Source organism: Antennarius striatus, chromosome 8, assembly GCF_040054535.1.
Source record: "Antennarius striatus isolate MH-2024 chromosome 8, ASM4005453v1, whole genome shotgun sequence".
NCBI lineage: Eukaryota > Metazoa > Chordata > Actinopteri > Lophiiformes > Antennariidae > Antennarius > Antennarius striatus.
The window spans coordinates 12,741,975-12,761,168 of record NC_090783.1 but is presented as its reverse complement, the minus strand read 5'-3'; the positions used below and the strand labels follow the sequence as shown (position 1 = coordinate 12,761,168).

The window sequence follows — 19,194 nt, the reverse complement described above, 5'->3', positions numbered from 1 at the left end:
TATTTGAAAATGTCACTCTACATGGAAATGTTTCGGATCATGGTGTGTTATAATTATTTTGCAGATGGGTCATGAACGACTCCCTTCATCAGACACCTCAGCCACACAGCAGAACCCAACCTCCGATTTCAGCTCTACCATATCAGAGAATTCAACCTGAAGTGCATGACATGCATAATCTGAGTACTTTGTTCTTTACAAGACTATTATACATTAAGGTTTTTCCTCTTCCAGAATGAATTTGATGTATGATTTTATTTAGGCTAGCAAAGGTGGCCTGTATGTGTTGGAGCTTTAAAATGAAATGTGTTCTCAAGTAAAATGTTACTGCACTTTTTACAATACACAGTTCTCATTTGTCTTTTATCATCATTCTATCAATCAGTAATTGAATAGAGAAGTAACCACTTGTGAAATATTAATCCCTTTAAAGTCTCTGCATTTAGAAATAAGTGAACTACTGCTGTTATACTGATAAATGAAAACATTATGCACTCAATAAAAAGTACAGGTGATGGCAATATAATAACAATCCTATACATAATTATTTATACAATTTGATATATTTTCATTTATGATGCTGTAATACAACACAACACACAAAACAGTTGTGAAAATAACACAAATGGGTCAAACACCTTAATTTTTATTCATAAACACTTGATTTCTTTATAGATATGAATGACAACAGAAAATATTCAATTCTAATTGCAACAGTTTATATCCAGTTTCAGGTTACATTCTTTGCTACTGTAGAATCAAGATATCAGAGTCACATGTTCAGGCACCGGGGTTCAGGCCATAAGTCACTGGTCCTCAGCCTCTTTGTGTCCTGTGTAGATGCTGTCCTCCTCTGGATACATGGATCTAATGGCGTCCTTCATGCATGATAGCACTACCTCCCTGTTGCTCTTTCCTAAACGTTGGTAGATGTAGTAGGTGAACTGGGTGTAGGCTAACCATCTGATAGTACTGTGTGGGATGGGTCTGACCTAAGGACCAGATCTCATGTCTATCATCCTTAGATGGACAATCTCCAGGGTCCATACCTTAGGATACATTTCATTTTTCCAAGTCCCCGTTGCAAATAAAAAAATGAAAATGTCACTAAGCCTTTTTTTTAAACTTATGTACTTAAAATACAGACCCGGTTCATCAAAACTTTTCTGGAGTTGGGTGTAAGCTCTAGTAATTTCTGAATTTTAATATACAGTATATCAATACCAATATATCTGAATTACCTCTGGATAATATTTATTATAATTTGTAATAATTTCCTGGTAATAAACTCTACTTTCCATGGAAAAGAGATGGACTTTCAAATAAATTTACTGTTAAGGTTAAACTAGAGTTCTTATTAATTCCACACAGTCCAACAGTAATAAATAGCAGTTAGCTCTATGCTAACATAATATGGAAAATCCAATTGACGGGCTAGCGCGTTAGCATCTTTAGCGCGGTTAACTTTTCCATCCACAAAGTAAACCAAATCAAGGAGATAACCCCCCGAAATCTGAGGTAATTGTTGTAAATGACTAACAAGGGGAAACGAACCCCATCATTTCTGTCTATCACGTTTGATATTGTTTATTTTTCTCGAGTGCCATAATCACGTGCTAATCTGGTAATAACAACATTTATACAGTAGCTCCAGACATTAATTAATTATCCATTAAACCTTGTGAATTCAGAATAAATACTATGGGTTGTCTAAAAACGATCCTACCTTCAAATCTCTTTGGAATCCTCCGAGGTAAAGTGTTCATGAAGATCCTCGGATCCTGGGTCATTTTGACCCGGTTTATCCTGCTCCCCATCTCCTTCCTAGCTTCTCAGAAGTTATTCTAAAGAACGACAGACCCTTGTCTTTGTGTCTTCTTGCTGATCTGTTGACACAACCGTTCACCGCGCAGATAACCATGATAGTTTTGGAGTTAATGGCGTCTAGAGTTGCATTGTTTCTTATGGCTGCTAAGCTAGTTTGGGCGCCAGTGACGTACGACGACCACGTGACCACTGAACAGAAGCTGCTGTGACGCAGATTTTAAGATTTATTGACCAAACGGATGATGCTACACATATAAAATTTATTTTTTCTTCTATTTTTCATAACGATGAATAACATATATGTCACTTAAAATTAACTTTACCGTCCCTTTAATAATTCATATTATTTTCCTGTTTTGCCATCCTTGAAGTAGAGAAGTGCTATCATTTTATTTGTATAGTTGTACACATTATGGTATAGTTTAGTGTATTACTGTATTACTGACCCTCTCCATACTGTGAGTATGGAGAGGGTCATAAACGTTTAAATTACCGTAAATAATAAGATAGATAGTTCGTCGCTCTATGGCGGAATTCATTAATTGTGTGTGGTTCTTGGAAAGCATTAACAGTGAGGAACGATGGCGCACTATATAAATATAAATAAATATATATATATATATATATATATATATATATAATCACTGATTCCTGAGAGTAGGGACAAAACATGTCCCACGTCGATAATTACTTTTTGTGGGGATATTTGTTAAATACAGTATATGACAGGTTGTCCTCCCATGGGCTCACCACCTGTGGGAGGGGCCATAGGGGTCGGGTGCATTGTGAGCTGGGTGGTGGCCGAAGGCGGGGACCGTGGTGATCCGATCCCCGGCTACAGAAGCTGGCTCTTGGGACGTGGAATGTCACCTCTCTGGCAGGGAAGGAGCCCGAGCTGGTGTGTGAGGTTGAGTGCTGTTCTATTATTGGACTTCTGTGCTCGTCACGGACTGTCCATAACAAACACCATGTTCAGACATAAGGGTGTCCATATGTGCACTTGGCACCAGGACACCCTAGGCCGCAGTTCGATGATCGACTTTGTGGTTGTGTTATCGGACTTGCGGCCGCATGTCTTGGACACTCGGGTGAAGAGCGGGGCTGAGCTGTCAACCGATCACCACCTGGTGGTGTGTTGGCTCCGATGGTGGGGGAAGATGCTGGTTCGACCTGGCAGACCCAAAGGTATTGTGAAGGTCTGCTGGGAACGCCTGGCAGAATCCCCTGTCAGAAGGAGTTTCAACTCCCACCTCTGGCAGAACTTCACCCACGATCCGGGGGAGGCGGGGGACATTGAATCTGAGTGTTCCGCGCCTCCATTGTCGGGGTGGGTGACCGCAGCTGTGGACGTAAGGTGGTCGGTGCCTGTCGTGGCGGCAACCCCAGAGCATGTTGGTGAACATCGGAGGTAAGGGTTGCCGTCAAGCTGAAGGAGTCCTATCGTGCCTTTTTGGCCTGTGGGACTCCTGAGGAGCTGATGGGTACCGGCTGGCCAAGCGGAATGCAGCTTTGGTGGTTGCTGAGGCAAAAACTCAGGCGTGGGAGGAGTTCAGTGAAGCTTTGGAGGACGACCTACCAGATGGCTTTGAGGAAAGTCTGGTCCACCATCAGACGTCTCAGGAAGCAGTGCAGCATCAGCACTGTGTATAGTGGGGTTGGGGTTGACCAAAAGAACGAGATCCCAGATACAAGCATCCGAAATGAGTTTCCTCCGCAGGGTGTCTGGGCTCTCCCTTAGAGATAGGGTGAGAAGTTTGGTCATCCGGGAGGGACTCAGAGTCGAGCCGCTACTCCTCCACCATCGAGAGGAGCCAGATGAGGTGGCTCGGGCATCTGATTAGGAGGCCTCCTGGACGCCTCCCTGGTGAGGTGTTCCGGGCACCTCCTACCGGTAGGAGGCCCTGGGGATGACCCAGGACACGCTGGAGAGACTACTGTATGTCTCCTGGCTGGCCTGGGAACGCCGTGGGATTCTCCCGGAGGAGCTGGACGAAGTGGCTAGGGAGAGGGAAGTCTGGGCTTCCCTGCTTAAGCTGCTGCCCCCGCGACCTGACCCCGGATAAGTGGAAGAAGATGGATGGATGGATGGATGGATGACCGGTTGTTAGACGGCCCGTGTTATTTTCTTGTCTTCAGGAAGAGGTCATAGTATTCACGAGCCCCAAATATCTTTAAAGACCTCCACAATTTTGAAAACCTTTTAATACAATCAAAGATAATGATTATAAAAGTATAAAACTTCTTCTTCTTTTCCTTTCGGCTTTTCCCTTCAGGGGTCGGCACAGCGTATCAATTTCCTCCATCTAGCCCTGTCCTTTGAATCCTCTTCTCTCACACCAAATACCTTCATGTCTTCCCTCCCTGTAGTTGTCTGTATACACTCCTGTACCTCCTCATTCCACCACCAAGTCTCCTTATCTGCTTTCCTTCCAGATGACACACCAAGTACTCTCCTACCTGTCTCCCTGATCACATTAGCTGTAGTTGTCCAGTCATCTGGAAGCACCTCCTGACCACCCAGAGCCTGTCTTAACCCCTTCCTAAAAGTCATGCAACACTCTTCCTTTTTCAGCTTCCACCATTTCGTCTTCTGCTCTGCCTTGTACACTGTACATAGAAGGCAATAAAAAATATTGCACTCATATATTTTGACACACTTAGGTATACAGGAACTAGGACGCGCGTGCACACACACACACACACACACACACACACACACACACACACACAGACTTGGCATGCAGAGGAGAGGATGATGGTAGAGAGGTGGGTAGGTCATCTGGTGCTCCCAAAGAGCAGCTTGTTCGGGGATGGTGCCTTGCTCAGGGGCACCTGGCAGTGCTCAGGATGTGAGACCATGTTGAGCCAAAAATTTTCAGGGTGTGAACTGGCAATGGAGTGGTTCCAGTTAATGTACTGAGGTTCCGTTGTGTAAGGCACGTCGTAATTATAAGTTGCTTAAGTGCACAATGACAGAGCTGCCTGCCACTTTACCTCTCATCTGCATGCTTACAGGACCTCTGTGTGTATGTGTCATGGGAAGGTACCCATGCATATGCATGCAAAGAACAACAGAATGACTAACACTAAGGTGGACTGGTGAATGTCATGACTTGTAGTTTAACAGCTGGAATACAGATCCAATGCATCATAGACCCTAAATACATTCTCCAAAGGTTGTTGTCATTTTTTTTTGTTTATTTGCCTGCTTTTTTTAATGTCACATTTTTCCCCATTTCTCCTAATTTTCCCACTTTAGTTGGCATGTTATGACCAGGCCAAACAACTCGTCCTGGGAACAGGCATTATGGGAGATAACATGCTCACCCACTTTCTCTCCAGCTTTATTGCTGTAAGTATGGTGTTTTAATCATATTCCTTTGTTTTTTTGTCAAGTCAGTGTAATGTGCACAGTGCTCCTTTTTTAAGGTGATGAACTGTGTGTACAGGGAGGCTGTGCTACATTCTTGTGCCAACCTCTAGATGTTCTGAAGACAAGGCTGATGAGCTCAAAAGGAGAGTACACAGTGCGTAGCTCTGTCTTCATTGTCCTCTTTTACCACTTTATTCCTGTCAATCCGTGGTCATCCTAACTCAAGGTTCTATATATTTTCAGGGAGTGACACATTGCCTACAAGAAACTGCAAAACTTGGTCCATTGGCATTTTATAAGGTAAAAAAAAAAGTTCTGTGCACCATAGACAACTGTGGTTATTTAATCCTCCTTTTATCAGAAGATTTAGATTTACAACTTTATGTCAGTTGTGTGACTTACTGTAAGGGATTCATTGGATGCTTAAATCACACTGGCCAAGTTTCAAGTTTCAAGTTTATTTATTTTTATATAGCCCAGATTCACAAACAATGTCTCAAAGGGCTTTACAATCTGCACATGGACGATATCCCTCTGACCTTTGTGCACTGCAAGCAGTGCGACCCTCGCATCGGATAAGGAACAACTCCCCCCAAAACCCTTTTAACAGGGGAAAAAATGGATGGGAGAAACCTCAGGAAGACTGCAGAGGAGGGACCCCTCTTCCAGGAGTGGACAGACGAAGCAATAGATACCGCATGTACAGATTAACAACACAATAATAATAACAGTAACAATAACAGTAACAATAAATGTATACAAAGGCACGCCGATCCATCCAGTAGAGCGAGTCACCACCAGCCGATGAAGCACACAGAGGTCACCGATTGCCGAGGATCCACCACTCTGAGGACAGACCAAACAGTGCCTAAGTCATTCAGCTCAAAAAAGTTAAAGTCAAGGTTACTCTGGCAAAACCCCAAAACCACAGCAGAACCAACTGAGGCAGAACCAGCACTCCCCTAGTGGATGGTGAAACAGGACCACTGTACAGCTTGTGCTATCGCCAGCCATGGAAGCAGACAGAGGTAGCCGATTGCCGATGATCCACCACACAAAGGCCTGTGAGAGAGAACAGCAGAAGAAGGAAGAGAAACAGAGATAGCAGAGATAGCAGGGGCGAGAGTGGTGCTAGAGGGACCAGAATAGCAGAGAATTAATGGGAGGCAGGGGCCTAACTAAGAAATCCTATGACTCGTCGGCAGGACTAGGCTAAACCTAAACATTGAGACCGCCATCCCCGATATTACTTATATGTTAGGTCGAACAGATATGTTTTGAGTCTAGATTTAAAGACATTTACAGATTCAGACTGTCTAATATTTATAGGGAGGTTATTCCACAAGAAAGGGGCACGATAGGAGAAGGCCCTCTGGCCAGCTGACTTCTTTTTAAATCTAGGAACACACAAGAGACCAGTATTCTGAGAGCGGAGAGCCCTAGTCGGCGTATAAGGTTTAACAAGATCGGACAGATAGGTTGGTGCAAGCCCATTAAGGCTTTTGTATGTTAGTAAGAGTACCTTAAAATCGGATCTAACATGAATCGGGAGCCAGTGTAATGCAGCCAAAACTGGGGTGATATGGTCAAATTTCCTAGTTTTAGTTAATATTCTTGCTGCTGTGTTCTGAACCATCTGAAGGCCCCTAGTTCTAGACCGAGGCAACCCTGATAACAGAACATTACAATAGTCAAGTCTAGAGGACACAAAGGCATGAATCAAAATTTCTGCATCAGCCATGGCTAAAGAGGACCTAATTTTGGAAATATTACGTAGATGAAAGAAGGCGATCTTTGTCACCTCTTTAATATGCTTGTCAAAGGCAAGAGTCGAATCTAACGGTACTCCTAGGTTCTTGACTGTTGAACTATGGGTTATAAGACAGTTATCTACAGATATTGTTAGGTTTTGAAATTGGTTACTATGTCGTGCAGGGCCAATGATTAACATTTCAGTTTTGTCTGGGTTTAGGAGCAGGAAATTACTGGACATCCAACTATTCACAGCAGAAAGACAGGCCTCTAGTTTACTCAATTCAGATCGATCATCTGCTTTTATAGGCATATAAAGTTGTGTGTCATCCGCATAACAGTGGAAACCTATTCCAAAGCTGCGTATAATTTGACCAAGAGGTGCAACATACAGGGAGAATAGTAGAGGACCAAGGACAGACCCCTGAGGTACGCCATATTTGACGTCGGAGAAGGCAGAAGTTTTATTATTGTAGGAGACACATTGTGTCCTATCAGATAGATAAGATTTTAACCAAGCCAGAGCTAACTCACAGACACCAAACTGTCTCTCCAGTCGGTCAAGGAGTATACAGTGATCTATAGTATCAAATGCTGCACTAAGATCCAAAAGAAGGAGAACAGAAGTGGTATCAGAGTCCAGATTTAATAGGAGATCATTCACAACTTTGGTAAGTGCTGTTTCAGTGGAATGGCGGGCCCGAAAAGCTGATTGGAATGGTTCGAAAAGACCGCTTAATGATAAATAATCTAAGAGCTGTTGAGATACTACCCTTTCTAGTATTTTAGATAAGAATGGAAGGTTAGAAACTGGTCTATAATTATTTAAAGACTCTTGGTCGAGATGTGGCTTTTTAAGCAGAGGTTTAACCACGGCCGCTTTAAAGCTAGTGGGAACAACACCAGTTGCAAGAGAAAGATTAACTACATTTAACATAGTAGGGCCCAGCAATGGCCATAATTCTCTAACTAATTTAGCAGGGAGAGGGTCTAAGAGGCATGTAGTAGGTTTGGAGAATGAGACCAACTTCGTTAATTCTACCAGAGAGACATTCTCAAAGTGTGTTAAAGAGAAAAGTTGGGTTTTAACACCCAGAGAAGGAACCACATCAAATTTTGATCCAGGTGAAGCTGAAGAAGTTATTTCATGTCTAATGTTATCAATTTTACGGCAGAAAAAATCTTGGAAATCATCAGCCGCCAATAACAAGCTGCTTGCCGTTGACTGTTTCTGGGTCAATCTGGCTACAGTATTAAACAGAAATCGAGGGTTGTGTTTATTTTTACTTATTAATCTGGAGAAATAGGCAGCTTTAGCAGTGGACAGAGCACATTTGTAATTTAAGACACATTCGTGCCAAGAGATGTAGCATGATTTGGATTTAGATTTACGCCACCTGCGCTCTAAACTCCTACAGGCCCGTCTGAGAGCGCGTGTCTCCTCGTTAAACCATGGTGTAGACCTGCGCACCCCTATGGTTTTAGTTTTTAGAGGTGCAACTGAGTCCAACAGACTAGAAAGAGCTGAGTTTAGATCACTAGTGTAATTTTCGATTGATCCTGTTGCTACAGTAAAAGGAGTCAATACCTCAGGTAGAAGCTCACTAAGTTTAGATACCGTTGACAAGCCGATATGGCGAGTAGTGACTAAATCAGGAGTAATGCTATTTTGACAAGTAAAGGCTGCTTTAAAAGTAATAAGAAAATGGTCAGATATCACTGACGTAAGAGGAGAGACAGTCACAGCAGTAACATTTATACCACGCGATAGAATCAGATCTAGGGTATTACCATTGGAATGAGTTGCTTCATGAACCCACTGAGTGAAACCTAACATGTCCAGGAGGGTTAGGAAAGCTTTACACAACGGATCACTAGGGTTATTTAAATGAATGTTAAAATCACCTGTCACCATAACCTCATCAGATTGAGTAATTAGATCCGAAATGAATTCACCAAATTCTTCTAAGAATAAAGAATAGGGACCAGGCGGTCTATAGACTACTACAAGATAAAGCCTGCTGTTTACAGCTGTAGGCGATGGTTTTAGAACAAGAGCCTCAAAAGATGTAAAATGAATATCTAGATTAGAAGTCAGGTTCAGAATAGATTTGTAGACTAAAGCAACACCTCCACCCTGTTTATCAGCCCTTGCGGCATGAGCATATGTAAAATCAGGTGGTGAAGCTTCATTTAACGGTAAGAAGACATTTGGTTTTAGCCATGTTTCACATAGAGCAATCATATCCAGGCCATGCTGAAGAATTAAATCGTTCACAAGCAAGGCCTTCGATGACATTGATCTAATATTTAAAAGGCCAAATTGAAATGTGGTAGTGTCACTAACATGATTGTTAGACGGTTTAACAGCTGAGGATGTATTAATCTTAATCAGATGCCGCGTCTCAATAAATCTGGGAGGTAAAGACCTATAAACACGATGTTAGAGCTGTTACCTTTCTGCAACAACACATGCCTGTTTGCAGCTGTCACTCAGCACCTAAACAATATAGCTATTTATTAAATGTTTTTGGCTAGTGTGATTATTTTTACTTCAGCTCCACTATAGGCAAAACACTGTCTACCTGTAGCTTGTAGACTAACTTCTCACAAGCCACTTATTTAGATACACCTTGCTAGTGCCGTGTTGGACCCCCTTTTGCCTTCAGAACTGCCATAATCCTTTGTGGCATAGGTTCAAAAAGATACTAGAAATATTCCTCAGAGTTTAGTCCATATTGACAGTTATGGACAATTGCTGCAGATTTGTTGGCTGCATGGCCGTGATGCAAATCTTCCGTTCCACCACATCCCAAAAGTGTTCCATTGGATGGAGATCTGGTGACCATGGAGGCCATTTGTATACAGTTAACACATTGTCATGGTCAAAAAAACAGTCTGAGATTACATGATTTTAAGAAATGGTGTTATGCTGCTGGAATTAGCCATTGGAAGATGGGTGCACTGTGGTCATAAAGGGATGGATATGGTCACCAACAATACTCAGTTGGTACTAAGGGGCTCAAAGTGTGCCAAGAAGATATCCCACACATTGTTACAACACCACCACCAGCCTGAACCACTGATACAAGGCAGGATGGACTCATGCTTTCAGAAATTGAGACTCATCAGCAACATTTTCCAATCTTCTGTTATCCAATTTTGTTGACCTAATGCGAATTTTACCCGCAATTTCCTGTTCTTAGCTGACAGGAGTGGCACACAGTGGGGTCTTCTGGTATTGAATTGTAGCCCATCTGTCTCAAGGTTTGGCGTGTTGTGCATTCAGAGATGCTCTTCTGCATATCTCGGTTGTACCGAGTGGTTATTTTACTTACTGTTGCCTTTCTATCAGCTCATGTCCCAGTCTGGCCATTCTGCTGGCCTTTTTTCGTCTGACCTCTGGAATCAATACATTTTCGCCTGCAAAACTGCTTCTCAATGGATTTTTTCTCTTTTTTAGACGATTCTATGTAAACTCTAGAGATGGTTGCGAGAAATCCCAGTAGATTAGCAGTGTCTGAAATACTCAGACCAGCCCGTCTGGCACTAACAACCATGCCACGTTCAAAGTCACTTAAATCACCTCTCTTCCCCATTCTGATGCTCGGTTTTAACGGCAGCAGACCATCTTGAACAATCTTCTTTTCCTTTCGGCTTTTCCCTTCAGGGGTCGCCACAGCGAATCAATTTCCTCCATCTAGCCCTGTCCTTTGAATCCTCTTCTCTCACACCAACTACCTTCATGTCTTCCCTCATTACATCCATAAACCTCCTCTTTGGTCTTCCTCTAGGCCTCCTGCCTGGCAGTTCAAAACTCAGCATCCTTCTACCAATATATTCACTATCTCTCCTCTGGACATGTCCAAACCATCTCAGTCTGGCCTCTCTGACTTTATCTCCAAAACCTCTAACATGTGCTGTCCCTCTGATATACTCATTCCTGATCCTATCCTTCCTGGTCACTCCCAGAGAGAACCTCAGCATCTTCATCTCTGCTACTTCTAGCTCTGTCTCCTGTCTTTTCTTCAGTGACACTGTCTCTAGGCCAAACAACATCGCTGGTCTCACCACAGTTTTGTACACCTTTCCCTTCATTTTAGCTGAAACTCTTCTATCACACATCACACCTGACACTTTTGTCCACCCGTTCCATCTTGCCTGTACACGCTTCTTCACCTCTTTTCCACACTCTCCATTGCTCTGGACTGTTGAGCCTAAGTACTTAAAATCATCCACCTTCTTGATCTCTTCTCCCTGTAACCTCACTCTTCCACTTGGGTTCCTCTCATTCACACACATGTACTCTGTCTTACTGCGGCTAAGCTTCATTCCTCTTCTTTCCAGGACAAACCTCCACCTCTCTAGCTTCTCCTCCACCTGTTCCCTGCTCTCACTACAGATCACAATGTCTTCTGCAAACATCATAGTCCATGGAGATTCCTGTCTAACCTCGTGTGTCAGCCTGTCCATCACCATAGCGAACAAGAAGGGGCTCAGAGCTGATCCCTGATGCAGTCCCACCTCCATCTTGAACTCCTCTGTCACACCTACAGCACACCTCACCACTGTCTTACAGTCCTCATACATGTCCTGCACTGCTCTAACATACTTCTCTGCCAATCCAGACTTCCTCATACGATACCACAGTTCCTCTCTGGGCACCCTGTCATAAGCTTTCTCCAGATCTACAAAAACACAATGCAGCTCCCTCTGGCCTTCTCTGTACTTCTCTATCAACATCCTCAAAGCAAATACTGCATCTGTAGTACTCTTTTTTTGGCATGAAACCATACTGCTGCTCACAAATGTTCACTTCTGCCCTTAGTCTAGCTTCCACTACTCTCTCCCATAACTTCATTGTATGGCTCATCAGCTTTATTCCTCTGTAGTTGCCACAACTCTGCACATCTCCCTTGTTCTTAAAAATGGGCACCAGCACACTTCTCCTCCATTCCTCAGGCATCTTCTCACTATCTAAGATCCTGTTGAACAACCCAGTCAGAAACTCTACCGCCACCTCTCCTAGACACTTCCATACCTCTACAGGTATATCATCAGGACCGACTGCCTTTCCACTCTTCATCCTCTTCAATGCCCTCCTCACTTCATCCTGACTAATCTTTGCTACATCCTGGTCCACAACAGTCACCTCTTCTAGTCTTTGTTCTCTCTCATTTTCCACGTTCATCAACTCTTCAAAGTACTCTTTCCATCTTCCCATCACACTACTGGCACCTGTCAATAGACTTCCATCCCTATCCTTAATCACCCTAACCTGCTGCACGTCCTTCCCATCTCTATCTCTCTGTCTTGCCAACTGGTATAGATCAGTCTCTCCCTCCTTACTGTCCAACCTAGCATACAAGTCATCATAAGCTTCTTGTTTGGCCTTTGCTACCTCTACCTTCACCTTACGCTGCATCTCCCTGTACTCCTGTCTACTCTCCTCAGTCCTCTCAGTGTCCCACTTCCTCTTGGCTAACCTCTTTCTCTGTATACACTCCTGTACCTCCTCATTCCACCACCAAGTCTCCTTATCTACTTTCCTTCCAGATGACACACCAAGTACTCTCTTACCTGTCTCCCTGATCACATTAGCTGTAGTTGTCCAGTCATCTGGAAGCACCTCCTGACCACCCAGAGCCTGTCTTAACTCCTTCCTAAAAGTCATGCAACACTCTTCCTTTTTCAGCTTCCACCATTTCGTCTTCTGCTCTGCCTTTGCCCTCTTGATCTTCCTCACCACCAGAGTCATCCTACACACCACCATCCTATGCTGTTTGGCTACACTCTCACCTACCACTACTTTGCAGTCACTGATCTCTTTCAGGTTACACCGTCTACATAAGATGTAGTCTACCTGTGTGCTCCTACCGCCACTCTTATAGGTCACTCTATGTTCCTGCCTCTTCTGGAAGAAAGTATTCACTACAACCATTTCCATCCTTTTTGCAAAGTCAACTACCATCTGTCCTTCTGTGTTCCTCTCCTGGATACCAAACCTGGCCATCACATCCTCATCACCTCCGTTTCCTGCACCAACATGTCCATTGAAGTCTGCTCCAATGACAACTCTCTCACATCTAGGCATGCTCTGCATCACTTCATCAAAGTCCGACCAGAATTTCTCCTTCTCCTCCAGCTCACATCCTACCTGTGCAGCATACCCGCTAACAACATTGAACATCACACTTTCTATTTCTAGCTTAAGACTCATCACTCTATCCGACACTCTTTTTACCTCCAGGACATTCCTAACAAACTTCTCCTTCAAGATAACTCCTACTCCATTTCTCTTCCCATCTACACCATGATAGAACAACTTGAACCCTGCTCCTAAACTTCTAGCCTTGCTACCTTTCCACCTGGTGTCCTGGACACACAGTATGTCTACCTTCCTTCTCTGCATCATGTCAACCCAACTCTCTACCTTTTCCTGTCATAGTTCCAACATTCAACGTCATCCTACTCTTAGTCCTATACTCTTGGTGTTCCTCTTCTCTTTCTTCGAGCGAACGCACTTTCCTCCTCTCCTTCTTCGACCAACAGTAATCCAATTTCCACCGGCGCCCTGTAGGTCAACAGCGCCGATGGCGGTCGTTGTTAACCCAGGCCTCGACCGATCCGGTATGGAAGTCATAGGTTTGATTCGCATCTTTGATTTGGCAAAAGTTTTACGCCGGATGCCCTTTCTGATGCAACCCTCTGTATTTATCCGGGCTTGGGACCGGCACAATAAGACACTGGCTTGTGTCCTCTTGCGGCTACATTACCATCTTGAACAATATACCCTCTAATTTTTCATGTGTCTGAACATACAAATTTCCCCACTGTGGGACAATAAAGGTCTATTATTATTATTATTATTATTATTATACACACAAGCTTCCTGAGCACACTGAGAACCACTGTGAGCAACATCAAATGTGGCTATACACCAGTATCACACTTGTTCAAAACCTTGGATCATTGCAAGTTACAAGGATTATTAAATAAGTCAAATAACAGCAGCAATTTCATTGTTTACTTTTAATGTAAGTGATGTGGCCCACTTGGAAATGAAAAAGACAAAAATATTGTTCTTCATGAGATGTGTAGTACGTTATATGTTAGGGTTCTGCTTTGGCTATGGGAAGAGTGCTGCTTTGGCCTAGGTGAGGTCCAGTTGTGGCCTGGCTTAGGATACTGTAATGGAAGAAATTATACATATAAATCTTTCAGACATAACATTTTGTTCACATTAAAACATTCACATTTTGCACAATGACGTGTGCTGTTGCTTTTGATACAGTCTCAGTTCCTCCTTTAACTCTTTCTGTAAAATATCTAATTACTCTTTTTTATTAGCATTTCTACTACCTATAAATTATCTACTAGTCTTAGCATTTAATGATTAATATCCATAAATTAAAAAAAATCTTAATAAATGTTGCTAGAATATGCACAAATTTGACTTAAATTTTACCTTATTTTTCAAGTGGTTTTACACGTTTATTTGCTTCTTGCTTTGACCGTTCTCACTCAAAAATGAAAAAATCCCACCCAGTTTTACCGCTTGTTCTTACATATACTCCGACAGCCATTCCATGTTAAAAGAACTGCTTTTCTTTTTTACTTTGGCTTGGTAAGGGGATATGTCGCCGTCAGTTTGTTTTGCCATGAGGGGGGTTAACATAGCTGACCTGCACGGCGTGTATAGGCATGGTGCACATGCAGCACCGTCAAAACTAGGATTGGCTTTGTAGCATCAGTGAACCTTATTTTATCATTGGCTGGACACCTGTCACTCACTGAACATAATGGTACACAAAACAATATTGTTGGTCTAATTAATTAGATTAGTTTAGATATAATATTAGATTATATTTAATATGTTTATATTGAATTAAATTTTTTGCCCTGCATAGATTTTCCTGCGTGCTAAGAATGTGCGATCAGTGCGCAAAATGCACAAGCATGCAGCTTAGAGGGAGCATTGGTCTTGACCCTGTGTACATGTCTAAATGAACTGAGTTGTTGTCCGGACCCGTGGTCACTGCATGATAAATTCACGAGAGTAGATTTTCTTGGCGCATTTTTTCTTTCAGTTCGCGGCTACAGACGGCGGGCGCTGCTCCCCCAGTTAATACGGTAATAGCGCTATCAGTTCAGCCAATCAGATCGTTTGTCCACCCTGCGCCGTCAGCATACCAGGAAGTGAGACAGCTCGCTACTGCTGTGAGTTTACCGCTTCAGCGGAGCACAGAAGAAGGGAGACAGCATAGCTCCAAACAAAGGGAGGTTAAAGAGGAAAACCGCTGGTTAACAATAGGTGGACGAAATTTATGTTTATTCCACCGTCAGGCAGTTCAAAACCATTGTACCTCATATGGTCTGAACACGTAGCATGAGTTAAAAGTGGTAACATGAAGCGCCACTACGAAACAAAGCACAGATCTTTTACGCACAATTATCCCCTGAAGTCCGAGATGAGGGCAAAATGACCGAGAAAAGTGCAAACGAATGTTCACTAAAGGCATAGTTGAGTTTGGGGCAACATAAAACATATTTTAGTGATGGGACAGTTGTGAATAAGTGCTTAAAGCTGTTGTTGACATTTTGTTTGGGGGAAAACAGAAAGATGAGATGTATGGAAAAACTCCCAACCTCAGCTTCAACAGCAACCAGAAAATCCGAAATATTACAGCTTGATGGAGCTATTCAGAGAGCACCATGCATATCTGTGGACATTGATGAGTTGTAGCTTTTGTGTGTGTGTCAGGTTCCTTCACAAAGATAAGGAGCTCTTTGCTGAGTGTAACATCACTATGAAACACACACAAGGGGAGAGGACATACATGCAGCAAGAAAATATGCTGATCAAGCCCAGTGGTCTCTTTCACCACAGAGACCACCACAAGGCGACCACCATAAGGTGTGCACAGGCACACCTTGTGTACAAGTTAATTACTGGCAGGCCACATGCCCCTTTCTCTCATAAAGAAAATTCTGTTTACATTTTTCCCCCGAAAGAGACCGTTTTCATTCATGCTTTCTGAACATGTTAATGTTTTTTTACTTGAAGTGTAGGCCTTCAGTTCTTTAGACTGGGATGTCTTTGATTTACGAAAAAGATTATTGAGCTCATTTTGCACTTTATCTTTTAATTCTGAGGTTTGTGTGTTCTTCAATCCAACATAAAGGCTTAAAATGTATTTGCCTGGGTCTACTTTTATTTATGGTGAGGTAAAAGAGCTAGCTGTGCACTCACTTAAACATATCCTGCATTGAAAATTGATAATAAATGATAATGTGGATATAGTGGCCGGCTATAAGACACAAACTGGACTTGGGTTCAGACCTTTTACTAAGAGGAAATTTTACTAATCAGACCTCCGTGACTTTTAATTGAATACCCCTGGTGTAGAGGGTCCTCCTGAGGAGAACTTTGTTTTGCTGGGCCTTCAGTGAAAAGGTGGATGAGAGAGGGACTGAGAGCCAGGAGACCCAACTAATGTTACAAACATGTTTACAAAAGTGTTAACGGTTCTGTGAATAAAATATATGCCATGTTACATATATTGTCTGTATAGTAGCTGGTGCTACTAACTTCTAAATTTGGGACCACCAGTGCTACCCAGAAAAAAAGTTAAGTTCAAGGCCTGTGAGGCAATGTCAAATATGGGGAAATTTAAAGTTTTGATTTGGAGTTTGAAAGTTTACTTTAAACTGTGGTGTTACACAGACGCAACTTTGTGTGCTGCTGTGTTCATCTTCAATTGATCAATGTAACGCACGAAAATTTCTAACAGTAACTGCAAAACTTTGTTTCAGGGTCTCGTCCCTGCAGGAATCCGCCTGGTTCCACACACAGTGCTCACCTTCATCTTCCTCGAGCAGCTCAAGAAATACTTCGGCATTCACATCATCTCCTGAGCATGCTCTATGCTTGGCCACACCCACCATCACTGCCACTGGTGACACCCCATTGTCAATCTAATCATTACAGAAAGGAAAGAACGAGTCATATAGCATTTTTTGTTTTCTCTCTCTAAAGTCTAGAAACTTATTCTGAGTATTGGTGGTGGTACCTTTTGGAATAGACAGTTAAATTATGATTTCATTATGAGAAAATGTGGTTTACTGCCCCATGGTGATTAAAATATGTCAAGAAAAAATCAATTAGTCATAACAGATATTCAGTATGGTTAGTCATTGTCATTTCAGGTGTGCTTGGTTGGGTGTATTTGGATTAAATGTTAATTTTGATGGAATTCATCAATCATGTAACAATTATAAACTACATTTCTACCTTTCTTTATTCCATAATTATATTTTAATATCCGTATTTGATCCTAATTCAAGAGTGTTGCACATGATCTTAATAGCCCATACCTCTGCAATTCACACCACATTTTTTTCTTTATTCATCCTTGGCAACTTGGTCTCAATACATTATTCAACCGTGACTGATTAAACAGGTGTACAACTCCATATGTATCACTCCTAACAAATGGAGAATGTTGGTCATTTCTTTACAAGTGAATAATTGATAAATTATTTACTTGTAAAGAAAACAAAAGAAAGTAACATTAAAAAAAAAAGGGCTGCGTGTGTGGATTAAAATGACATAACTTTCACCTGCATCTCTTGCCTTTACTGCATTCCTATTCTCAGTCATCGTTCACTCTGAAAACTATTGGAGATGAGGACCAAGTGTGCAATGTGAGAGTATGTAGAGAATTTGTGAAATAGACTGTCAGACTTTTCATTTTTGCAAGGCACTTTACTAACATACTAACCCACTTTATATAAACAAATTCTGCATTGTATGAAAATAGAAAAAAACATTCTCCACAGCAAAAATGTTTTCAGATGATTATGATTTACAATGCTATGTTTTAAGGGTTATATGTAAGTTTAATGATAACATCGACAGTTTTCTTAGAACCCAATGCTTTGTTTCATCTTAAAGGGGTCTTGTCAATTATTTTGCCCTACAGTTTATGTCATAGAGTAGGCCACTTATTATGGCCTGAAAATACAGTACAACTGTAGTAAAGAGAACCATAAACTGAAAAGAAGCTCAGATAATGACGATTCCACACAGGATTTCCCTGTGTTCCACTGTTCTACAATAAATTTAAATTAATGTCATGCAGACATCAATCCACTGTTTGGGTATTGTGAATATGTATTTTGAAGATCACTAACTTAATATTTTGGAATTAAAGTGCTACAGTGAAAATGTGATTTGATTGAGTTTTTATCCACCTTATATGGTATAAATATGGTATGTCAAACTCCGTTTGGTGAAAAAATTGGAGTGCTGTAAAGCACAATACATTTTCACGGTTGCTTTTGTTATCTAATAAATTGGCAGAATCAAAGAGACAACAGAATAATACCAGATGTTTGTATAAACAGTGTTTGCAAAACTTGCCTATTGCCCCATACCTGATGCAGAATACATCTCATTGCAGCTGGTACATATAACTCCAATTTGTGACGTTATGTCTGACTCAAAATGTATTGATCACAAAAATGTTTTGCTTTTTTTTGTGATTTTATTTTTTTTTAGGTGGGATTATTGGAGGTTTCAGCTCTCTTCTGTGACCTAAAAACATACTGACATCCTTGTCCAATATACAACTGTTGGAATACTTTAAAACAGAAATGGTAAAACCAGTTTACACACTTATCAGTGCATAATGCCCAGGACTACTTCTTGTTTTTTCTCCAAGCTCCCTACTACTTCCTGATCCGGTTCACCGCTCTTGCTGCTGTCTGGTGTTAGCTGCCAACAAGCTGAGGCATTTGTTAGCCCCACAAACGTAATAACTCCCACAAACTTAATAACCTCACAAACGTAATAAAACATTGCAGCTTTAAATGTTATAAGCCCACAAATGTAATAACTTTCCCACACCCGTAATACCATCGCCTACCACAAACATAATACCTTATTTCTCACATAATTATTACATTTGTGGGAATTTATTACATTTGTGGGATGGTAATAACCCCACAAACGTGATAAAATATTACGGCTTTAAATGTTATAATCCAACAAATGTAATAACTTTCCCACAAACATAATAAATGTTATGTTTGTGGGGTTATTACGTTTGTGGCAGTTTTTACGTTTGTGGGGCTAACAGCATTACATCAATGGGAGATCTTTTTCAGTCACGGAATGACTTCAACTTCTATCTCAAGGTACAACTGCAATGCTGTTTGTCCTCTCTTCTGCGCATGCG

At 41.8% G+C, this 19,194-nt stretch overlaps 1 protein-coding gene across 1 annotated transcript in view; it reads left to right on the top strand.

Moving 5' to 3' along the window:
- The window catches only part of slc25a10b (solute carrier family 25 member 10b), a 30,862-nt gene extending 12,662 nt beyond the window's left edge, over positions 1–18,200 (top strand). Inside the window, exons 8-11 of the mRNA XM_068321298.1 lie at positions 5,087–5,179; positions 5,277–5,354; positions 5,444–5,500; positions 16,769–18,200. Of these exons, the coding sequence (XP_068177399.1) occupies positions 5,087–5,179; positions 5,277–5,354; positions 5,444–5,500; positions 16,769–16,870 (330 nt within the window). The 3' untranslated portion in view covers positions 16,871–18,200. The remainder of the gene's footprint in view (positions 1–5,086; positions 5,180–5,276; positions 5,355–5,443; positions 5,501–16,768) is intronic.
- The last annotated feature ends 994 nt before the right edge of the window (positions 18,201–19,194 follow it).